General features: G+C 32.0%; 1 protein-coding gene across 2 annotated transcripts; it reads left to right on the forward strand.

Moving 5' to 3' along the window:
* The first annotated feature begins 4,177 nt into the window (after positions 1–4,177).
* On the forward strand, positions 4,178–9,983 carry LOC149547691 (sulfate transporter 3.1-like). Of its 2 annotated transcripts, XM_089791769.1 has the most exons (13): positions 4,178–5,016; positions 5,120–5,168; positions 5,858–6,065; positions 6,202–6,373; positions 6,521–6,586; positions 6,894–7,007; positions 7,089–7,205; positions 7,546–7,672; positions 7,850–8,136; positions 9,083–9,273; positions 9,358–9,443; positions 9,544–9,620; positions 9,722–9,983. In XM_089791769.1, exons 1-13 carry the CDS (start codon positions 4,726–4,728, stop codon positions 9,857–9,859), a joined length of 1,923 nt encoding a protein of 640 aa, XP_089647895.1. In that variant the 5' UTR covers positions 4,178–4,725; the 3' UTR covers positions 9,860–9,983. The 2 variants fall into 2 exon arrangements, with proteins under 2 accessions (XP_089647895.1, XP_089647896.1); XM_089791770.1 differs by lacking the exons at positions 4,178–5,016; positions 5,120–5,168 and adding an exon at positions 5,549–5,766.
* Positions 9,984–11,213: the final 1,230 nt, after the last annotated feature.

The following is an 11,213-nucleotide window of genomic DNA, read 5'->3' on the forward strand; positions in this document are numbered from 1 at the left end:
AGAAATTTGCTTGAGGTAATAAATCCTTTAGTGTAAATATAAGTATCAATATTTGTGTCTTCAAAATAAAATTATCTAATAAAAAACATGGTAGATTCTCATCCTCAAAAAAGGCTAAGTTAACTTCATTTGATATGTCTTTGAGATTTTCCTTGAGAATATCACTCACTTAGCTCCACACATCCAAGCTCTTATAGTAATAACATTTCAATTTTTCATTGTTTCTAGTATTTTATTATTGTTTCATGAATATACCACATTCTTATATTGAAAATCAATCACATTTGTTCTCTTTTTTATAATGAAAGAATTGAAATTATACAAGTTTAAGAAGAGAAATTGTTTAACAAGATATCTTTAACATCCTAATCACTCTTAGTTTCTTATGTCAATTTTTTTCTATGAGATGTATTAACTAGTTTATATATAATTTGACCTAATGTTATATTTTTCACTTAAATCTAAATAGGTGACATTTTAGAAAAATCAATTAGTCAATAACTTTGCAACAATTTTTTCATTCAAATCATCTAAAATTTACTAATGATATCTAGATATATATGATGTAATTATTTAAAATTAAAAAGAACAAAGCTATAAAAACTTTATTTTTATCACCTTTTATGCTAATCTAATGACGTATTTACATTTGTATTTTTTTTCCAATTATATACATTACTCCCTATAAATTTTTGGTCATTAATAATATTTGTTCTATTTGAAATATATAATTTGTTCTCTTATGTCATTTTTTCTATGAGATATTTCAACTAGTTTATATATAATTTGACCTAATGTTTTATCTTTCACTTAAATCTAAATAGTTGATGTTTTAGAAAAATCAATTTGTCAATAACTTTGCAACAAATTTTTAATTCAAATCATCTAAAATTTGCTAATGATATCTAGATATTTATGATGTAATTATTTAAAGTTAAAAAGAACAAAGCTATAAAAACTTTATTTTATCACCTTTTTATGCTAATCTAATAACTTATTTACATTTGTATTTTTTTCCCAATTATATACATTACTCCCCATAAATTTAGTCATTAATACATTACCACATTCTTATGTTGAAAATCAATCACATTTGTTCTTCTTTTTTATAATGAAAGAATTGAAATTATACAAGTTTAAGAAAATTGTTTAACAAGATATCTTTAACATCCTAATCACTCTTGGATTCTCATGTCTTCTTTTCTATGAGATGTTTCAACTAGTTTATATATATGACCTAATGTTTTATCTTTCACTTAAATCTGAATAGTTGATGTTTTAGAAAAATCAATTTGTCAATAACTTTGCAACAAATTTTTAATTCAAATCATCTAAAATTTGCTAATGATATCTAGATATATATGATGTAATTATTTAAAGTTAAAAAGAACAAAGCTATAAAAACTTTATTTTTATCACCTTTTTATGCTAATCTAATAACTTATTTACATTTGTAATTTTTTCCCAATTATATACATTACTCCCCATAAATTTAGTCATTAATACATTACCACATTCTTATGTTGAAAATCAATCACATTTGTTCTTCTTTTTTATAATGAAAGAATTGAAATTATACAAGTTTAAGAAAATTGTTTAACAAGATATCTTTAACATCCTAATCACTCTTGGATTCTTATGTCTTCTTTTCTATGAGATGTTTCAACTAGTTTATATATATGACCTAATGTTTTATCTTTCACTTAAATCTAAATTGTTAATGTTTTAGAAAAATCAATTAGTCAATAACTTTGGAACAATTTTTTTATTCAAATCATCTAAAATTTGCTAATGGTATCTGGATATATATGATGTAATTATTTAAAGTTAAAAAGAACAAAGCTATAAAAACTTTATTTTTATCACCTTTTTATGCTAATCCAATACCTTATTTACATTTGTAATTTTTTTCTAATTATATACGCTACTCCCTAAAAATTTTTAGTCATTAATAATACTTAAATTTATTTATTTTTATATAAAAGTTAAGCCAAAATAGCTGTCTAAAGAAATCTCTTTTCTTCTTGTTAAAAAAAGGATGAAGTTAACCTTAACACTCTTTAATCTTATAGATTTAAAATTTATAAACTCTCTTTTGCTAAAATTTTCATATGTAACATTGGAGGTAATACATCTCAAATATATGATATATTTGAGGGAAGGTATGGCTGACCAGTCTATGGTACCACTTTCATGTTCTTTTCTATGTCAACTGAATGGTTATGAACAAAGAACGAAAAAGGGAAATGGGCAAGGCCTACTCGAATCATAAATCTGAATCACCTCAGCAGTGTGAAAAACTCTTCAAATTCAAATATTGTAATGATTTAAAACTTATTTCATGTACCTTTTATTGAATATAACTTAAACACACTATAACATCGTCAAATAGAAGCTAAAGCCTAACATATCCATTAGATACGTAAATAAAAAATTGGTATTTTTTAGTTGACGATTCCTCAAAAAATCGACTGAAAAAAACTAGTTGTTTGTGTAGTCTAACCATATGATAAACAACACATTAATTTCCTTTCACTTTCTTTCTTTCTTCCTAAACCTCCTTGAGTACCATCCCTCTAACCGTCTCACACCCATCTTGTGCAATTGCATACTAGTTGTCCTCCTTGTCCTCCTTCCCCTATGATGTAGGGATTCCAATCATAGGCAAACCAGTTCCCCATGTTGTTGTGGGTCTACATCTTGGTGGTCTTCTCCTGCTAGTGTTTCAGGGTGGAGATTCTGGTCGGCCTTCTTCCTGTAACTGTAAGTTCATGGCAATCTTTCTGTGTAAGGAGGAAAGTGAGAGTAAGAAAGGCAATGCAGACGGTTGGCCTCTCCTCCCCCTACTTTGTTTTTGGCTGCTAGAAGGTGCAGTGTTTCTAGGTAATGTCTAGATATTTACTTTGTTGCTGCTTGTGCTTACAAGCAATGCCCTTATGTTTTCTTAGTTTATGTTTTCAGGGCAAGACGTGTCTGATACTTTAAGAAAGTGATTTCATTTTCCTTCTAATATTTTTTAATTCTTATGTACTTAATTTTTGATAAGCACTTAGTTAGTTAAGCTCACTCAGGTTGGAGTGGTACTAGGATGGGTGACCTCCTCGGAAGTCCCGGTGCTTCACTCTTATGAGCATCACCTACATTTAATGAGTGCTGAGTGTTCCATTTATTCTCATGAGAGATGGATTCATGTTGAATCACTACTCATGAAACATGCATCAATGAATTTGACTCAAAATCACATAGTTAAATCCTGATAGCAATATCACTACTTAATTTTTGTTTTTATTTAGTAGTGAAACATGGATCAATGAATTTGACTCAAAATCACACAGTTAAATCCTGATAGCAATATCACTACTTAATCTTTGTTTTTATTTATAATTAACTCTTTACACGTGAGAAAAATTATGTGCTCTCCGTCTAAATACTATGTGCATTATACACTCTCTCTCTAAATAAAATATACATTTGTATGACGTCTGCATTACCGTGATCACATTGATTAGCCGAGGTTTATTATCTGGCAGAAGCAAATCCTTCTTCCATCCTTGTTAGGTTGGACTCTTGCACAGTTTAGAATAGCAGAATTGGGCTGCTTAGCTTTAATACATATTTTCTCAAAGATAATATCCTTGGGATTTATTCCTGGATAAATTTGTATTGAGATGATTAAATGCCTTGTTTGCAGATGGTTCAGTAGAGAAAGACAAAAGTAGAGAGAAGTAAATAAAGCAATCTAGAGTTGGATAAGGCAGGAGAAGTGGGGACGATTCTATTCATAGAGTATTGATCTTGACTGCAGCTCTATCATCAATTTGCCCCTTGGTCGTGGGTTCTGATATCACATAATGGTAATAGTTTTGGATAAAACTAAACCATGATAACAATGTGGATAAGCATAATTCAAGTATTATGCTTCATCTTCTGTATTACAATATAACTTTTTAAAATCTTTTAAAGATAACTTTTGGCAATTATCAATCTAGAGAAAAACAACTGATTGTTATGATGACTTTTCTCATGTAAATCATAATGTTTTCAACAACAATGAATTTACAGAAAATTTATTAATCATGTTTGTTTTTCATAATTCAGGGACATCCTTGTGTTTATTCCAGTTGTTCTAATCAAACCTTTCTTTGGACTTATCTTTGTTGCACCTTATACTTTCATTGTCAAGCTAGGATGCTCATGGGTGAGAAAGGCGTGCGACAAGATTAGTCGCTTAAGATGAGTGTACGTAAGATGTTATGTGGAGCCATTGGAGTTACATGGGAAAAGTTTTGAACTTTAGCACTTACTAACAGCCAAAATTATAAGGTCGCCCCACTGTTCATCTTTTTGAGAAACATCATGAGATTCCTCTGTTGACACCAGCTCAACATCATTACTAAAGAATAAATTGCAAAGTGTCCATTGATTTTTGTAGACTAATATACACCATTCTTTAGGCCTGTATCAAGGAATAATCTAGACAAAGATGGCTAGGCATAATATAGATAAGGATGGATACATATAGGCCAAGCTAGAGGTATTCTCAATGAATGGACGGAGCTCATTAGAGGGATTCCACGAACTAAAGTCCTAGGCACAGCAACATGTTGGGTCCCTGACACCACTATTAGTGGCCTGGCTACACCTCCTTATATAGCAACATAGTTCAATACTGGATTTTCAAACAACTTTTTTCTTTTTCTGTTTTAGTTGAAGCTTGCAACATCAATGGAGGGAGGAGAAAAGAGTGATAACTTGGAAATGATGGCGTTTCATAAAATTAATGTTCCTCCTCCTCAGAGTACAAGCTTTGTTAGTGAAGTTGGCAAAGCAGTGAAAGAAACATTGTTTCCTGATGATCCATTCAGACAGTTTAAGAATCAGCCAAGAGGACGTAGGTGCATCCTTGCCCTGCAATATGTGCTTCCAATCATAGAATGGGCACCAAAATATTCATTTGGGTTGTTCAAGTCCGACCTTATATCAGGCATCACCATTGCCAGCCTTGCTATTCCACAGGTAAGACCAAATAATTTTTATATATCAAAATATGTGTTTTTTGTCTTGATTTAGTTTTGGGCATGATATATTTATATATAAATGGCTCGGATTGTTGGTGTAGGGAATAAGCTATGCAAAGCTTGCCAACTTGCCTCCATTGATGGGACTATGTGAGTAGTTTAATAAAAATGTTTTATTTGCTTGATTATTCTATTATATTTTTAATGGTCAACACTAAAAGTGCTTAAGCTTTCCTTTACAAGTATGAATAAATAATTCTATCTATGGAATTGAACGCCATTAAAGGGACATAGATGCTGTAGATCGCCCAAATGTAGTATACTACTTACATAATTTCTTGCAGCTCAGATTACATATGCATTACTACTTGTATTTTGTAAATGGAATAGGTCAATTTTAATATATAAATGTCACTATAACAAATTAGCTATCCAATTCTTTATTTGATGTTCCTGTCTAATTTGATCTTAACACTATGCAGGATCACGGCCTTTCATCTCCTGTATGTTTTAAAAGTAACATGGATGCTCTGTATTTATATTTTTGATGTGGGCACTTGGTATAAGTTAGCTAATAGTATGTTTTCATTGATCTATAGATTTACCAATATGCTATAGCATTAACATTGATGTAGAGCGTCGGTGAGGGTGAGATTGTAAAATATAATGTCATTTAAGCTTGACTATTGTACAAAACAGGGCTGCGTGTTATGTTGCACATTTTGGGAAAATGGGAACAGAGTTTTTTGTTAATACCCTCACCTCTCAAATTTTTATAATTTTATTTTACAGGAATCATTGAGTTGATCTCATATTAAAATATGACCATATATTGACAGATTCTAGCTTTGTTCCTCCTCTGATATATGCAATGCTTGGGAGTTCTAAGGACATGGCTGTGGGTCCAGTAGCTGTGGCATCCATTCTTCTTGGCTCCATGCTAAGCGTTGAGATATCTCCTACAGAGGAACCTGTGTTGTATGTACAAGTAGCTTTGACTGCCACTCTTTTTGCTGGCATTTTTCAGGCCTCCTTGGGTTTTTTCAGGTTCTTATACCATTGATCTCCATCTAAATTGAGTATTCTCCTGAATTTTTGATCTCTGAAGTTATTATTTTTAAGATAGTTTTTAATAGATCTCATTTGAATATAGCCTATTTCTGTATTTCACAATGGTGTGCAGGTTAGGATTCATCATAGAATTTCTTTCACATGCAACAATAATTGGATTCATGGCCGGGGCAGCCACGATTGTGTTCCTTCAACAAATGAAAGGTATCCTGGGACTGGAACATTTTACGACCAAAACAGACATGATTTCTGTCCTCCGCTCAGCACTTCAACAAGTTCACAAGGTTATGATCCCATCACTTTTCATTTGCTAATATTTAGTTTTCTTTCATATAGGTTACAGACAATGCTATGCCATGTAATCTGCTCCATAGCAACTCCTCGTTTCACATGCCTTGTACTAAAACATGGATATTTGGATGTGGGGGCAGTGGAGATGGGAAAGCATTGTACTGGGAGCTTTCTTTCTCATTTTCCTACTAACAACCCGTTACATTGTGAGTATTAGCACTTTCAATTACTTGGATTGCTGTACTTTTGACAACATATCTTAAGTTTTGATTTGTTTATAAAAGATCTGTTTATATGAGTTATCAAAAATTATACTGGCTTTTCGAAGAGAGTCCATTACGAATGAGTCAAACTAATTGAAAATTATATTTTATTAGTATATTCTTACATAAACCACTTAAACAAATTAAAATTTATCATGTGCGAAAGTGGTTAGTTTAACTTTCTAAACTACTATTTTTGGCAATTAATTGTCCACAAAATGATAATATCTGTATAAATTTATGTTGGCAGAGCAAGAGAAGACCACGGCTGTTCTGGTTATCAGCTGTTGCTCCTCTCACATCCATTGTCGTGGGAAGCCTTCTGGTTTTTGGCACCCAAGCAGAAAAGCATGGAGTTTATATTGTATGCTCAAACTTCAAATTTGTCTTTAAAACTTTATTTTAAACGCAACTCTTGCTAATTCTTCTTTCATTTGAATAACAGGTAGGTCACTTGAAGAAAGGTCTGAATCCGGTTTCCATTAACCAGATAGCCTTCCATGGCACCCACATGAAAATCACTTTGAAAACAGGAGCCATAGCCGGCATCATTGCCTTAACAGTAAGAGAAAGAAATAATCCTTTGAAATGAATAAAGAATAAAATGAATTGCGTCCTATTAAACTGTTTTCTGAAAGTGTTCTTTTAATTGTATATAATTAAATTAAATTAAAGTTTAGTCAAGTATGGTGCAGTTTACAGTTGGGTTGGTTTCAACAGCATGTTTTAAGCTTTAGAAGTTTCACCTGCAATCACATTAATACATGCCATAATGAATTGGTGTTATTTCAGATAAACCCCTTAAGGTGCTGTTTAAGCCCAACCCTTGATGACTTCGCCTAAAACTTCCATATTTAATTATAATTTGTTATGCGGATATGTTAATAATCATTTTTGTGCAGGAAGGAATAGCAGTTGGGAGAACATTCTCTTTGCTAAAAAACTATCGTATTGATGGAAATAAAGAGATGATTGCTATTGGTATGATGAACATAGCTGGTTCGTGCACCTCCTGTTATATTTCATCAGGTGCTCATATTTTGTTTCTTTATCAAACTTCATCGCATTCTTCCCTTTTTTTTGTCACTAGTTGATGCTGCAGCATTCAGATGAATGTAAACTCCCATTTCCTCAGTTGGGTATTAATCAGTGATTAGTATTGGATATTGGGGTTTCTGACTGATTAGTTGCTTGGAGTTGTTGCAGGTTCATTATCCAGATCAGCTGTGAACTCCAATGCAGGATGCAAAACAATAATATCTAATATAGTAATGGCTACTGCTGTGATGCTAACACTTCTCTTTCTAACTCCATTGTTCTACTATACTCCAATTGCTGTACTATCGGCCATAATAATCTCGGCCATGCTTGGCCTGATAGACGTGCAAAGCGCCCTTTGTCTCTGGAAGGTGGACAAGTTAGATTTCCTCGTCTGCGTGGGAGGCTATTTGGGTGTTGTTCTTGCAAATATTGAAGTTGGCTTGGCTATAGCGGTATATATACTTGCTCATATATGCAAATTGTGTGTTAAAAGAGAACTTATTGTTTAAAATCACAATGTGTATAATATGAGGGAATCAGGCAAGCTATTTGCCCTCATCCACAAAGTTAATTTGGGGGGATTACAACTGTAGCTATGCAGTTATGGGTTCCTTCCACATTTCAAAATAGTTGTATCGAGTCAGTGCATTTCATTTAAAGACCAATTTAAAGAAGTGAATCTTTAAGATCAACAAAATATCTTATATCTAATTTGATCATAATACTATAATTTTTTAAAACATTATTTTCAAATCAATGCTCTTATATAATTAATATAAATATTTAAATAAAAAAGTAAGAAAGTATAATTTACTGCTTTCTGTCTTGGGCATAATGTTGAGTTTTAGTTTTTCTTCAGTTCAGTCTGATTGGTGAGAGACTTCTCTAATAGAGATGAGGTCATAAGGTCTAATCTTTCCTTAGACTTCCATTATTATTATTTGCTTATAAATTAAAAAACAGTAATCTTTTTCTTATTTCATTGAAAAAAAAGCTTTTTGAAAGCATTTTCATATGCAATTATTGTTAGTGATTTAAATGATCCAAAATGTTTTCATTTCAGTTTTCAGTATTTGTTTTCTGATATGATTGCCTCTTGTCTTCATAGTTTCTGAATTTGTAGATTAGACTGTGCATATTCTCTTTTCAAATTTAAATTCTCATAATGGATTATGAATCATAATCTAAAATTTTGTTATAAGAGATTATGAAACATGATCTAAAATGTTATAAAAGTTGATCTCACACTTTCACGAAGCATGAGCTAAAATGTTGATAAAAATTTGGTCACACCATTAAATCTATAAACTATCAATATATTTATTATAGTAGACTGTACAAATCTCATGCATTTAAATGATTATCTCTGTTAAAATTTTGGATTTATTTCGTATGCAGGTATCTCTCTCACTGTTAAGACTATTGATGCATATAATGAGGCCTAATACCGCAGTCTTAGGAAATATTCCTGGATCTTGTGTGTATAGAAGCATACAACAGTATCCTCAAGCTCAAAGGATCCCAGGCATTCTTGTTTTGCGTATTGATTCTCCTATCTATTTCGCTAATGCCAACTACATAAAAGACAGGTAGTCTGTTTCTTTCCATTACTTTCATCAATCAATTTCTCGATCTCATCCATAATCACCATTTTTTTTTTGAGTTATTGTCAGATTACTAAGATGGATAGAAGAGGAGGAAAGAAAGCTGGCCAAGCTTGATCAAATGGCGCTGCATTTCATTGTGCTGGAAGTGAGCTGTAAGCACATCTCTCTTTCATATATTGATGCAAATAAATTTCTAGAATTTTTTTTTCTAGTGATTTTGTTATTTAGCAGTAACCTCCTATCAATCTCCAGCTGTGACAACCATGGACACAAGCGGACTAAACACTCTTGATGAGCTTAAGAAGACATTAAACCGCCAAAATATGCAGGTGACTCCTCAATCCTTAACAACTCGCTTAGCCTTATAATCTTCTTTTTTGGGTTCTTCAAAACCATGTTGAGTCATGTTCATGCATTGATGATTATGCAGCTCGTACTGGCAAATCCCACAAGTCAGCTGTTGGAAAAACTTCACAAGTCAAAGTTAATGGAGGTTCTAGGACAGAAGTGTGTGTTTGTTACAGTGGATGAGGCGGTGATTGTTTGCAGCTCCACTATTCAGTCTTGAAATATTCTGGTCTGAAGATGCAATCAACATCATCAAAATGATATTATCCGATACCATTATCTATGAAATAATATATGTTGAGAAATCTTCAAATTAATGAAAATCATAGTTGTGATTTATTAAATGAGTTATTTATTATTATGATTAGGACATCTAACACGATTATATGTAAATGGTTATTTATAAATTATTTTTATCATATACTAAAGTATTTATTATGATGTATATGTAAATGGTTATTTATAAATTATTTTTATCATATACTAAAGTATTTATTATGATGTATAGGATATAGATGTTTCACTATATCTTATGGATAGTCATTTTTTCACATTAAATATTTGCTAATTAGAACATACAATACAATTTTATAAAAATGATTATCTATCTTTATGATGCACCAAAGAGTATTCATTATGATAAAGAATATAGATGTTTTCGTGCTTTATAGAAACATAATTTGTTTCCTAATTTTAATATATGTTGATCTAGACAGCCAACATAATTTAATGCAAGACCATCCATTTGTATAATTTACCAAATTATCCTTTATGATATGTAAGAACCATAAATACTTTTCCACATGATAGAAATTGGATAGACATTTCCCAATTTCCATATATGTTAACCTATTATTGTTTCTCCACCTACTAATCTTGTTTCATATTTAAACTGCTCATATTATCACCCATAGGTGTTTGCTGGGAGCTGATCCCTTGGATGTTTCTTTGTTTCCTTTGAAGGGAAGGGGTTCTATGGTTTGTTATACTTTGAAGGTTGGTGCTGAATTGGTTAAGAGTAGTCTTTTCTAAATATATAATAGAGGCTCTAAGGCTTTATTTTGGAATTGATTCTTGGGATGGCTATCCTCCTCTCTTGTATGTGCCCCTGCATCTTCAAGCTTTCTGTGATAGGTGGCACATTCAAGATAGTCCATAATCTGGGCCTTTCTCTTGGCTATGGATGGAAGAATTCTTTTGACTTGCCACCATGGGGCTCAACAAGGGATCATAATGAGCTTTCTTAGATTCTGGCTTCTAAGGAGTGCAACTCTCAACTAGGACCTGATGTTTTAGCTTGGTGTGGTGCTCCATCTGGGAACTACTCTGTTTCTATAGGCTTCCTTACTTGACAGTTGTTTGGAAATGTTGGGCTGTGTTGGTGGAAGCAAGTTTGGAATAAATTCTTCTATGCAATTTTTTTCATGTGGTTGGTGGTTCATAATTGTTGTCTTACTTGAGATAATCTTCCTACGCACGAATTTCAAGGCCCCTTGATATGTATTTTTGAACTTTTGTGCTATAATGGTGAGGAGTCTATCTCTCATCTTTTCCTTTAGTGCTCTTTTGATGCA

The sequence above is a fragment of the Cupressus sempervirens genome, chromosome 7, assembly GCF_028749045.1.
Source record: "Cupressus sempervirens isolate cs-2001-9-10 chromosome 7, ASM2874904v1, whole genome shotgun sequence".
Lineage (NCBI taxonomy): Eukaryota > Viridiplantae > Streptophyta > Pinopsida > Cupressales > Cupressaceae > Cupressus > Cupressus sempervirens.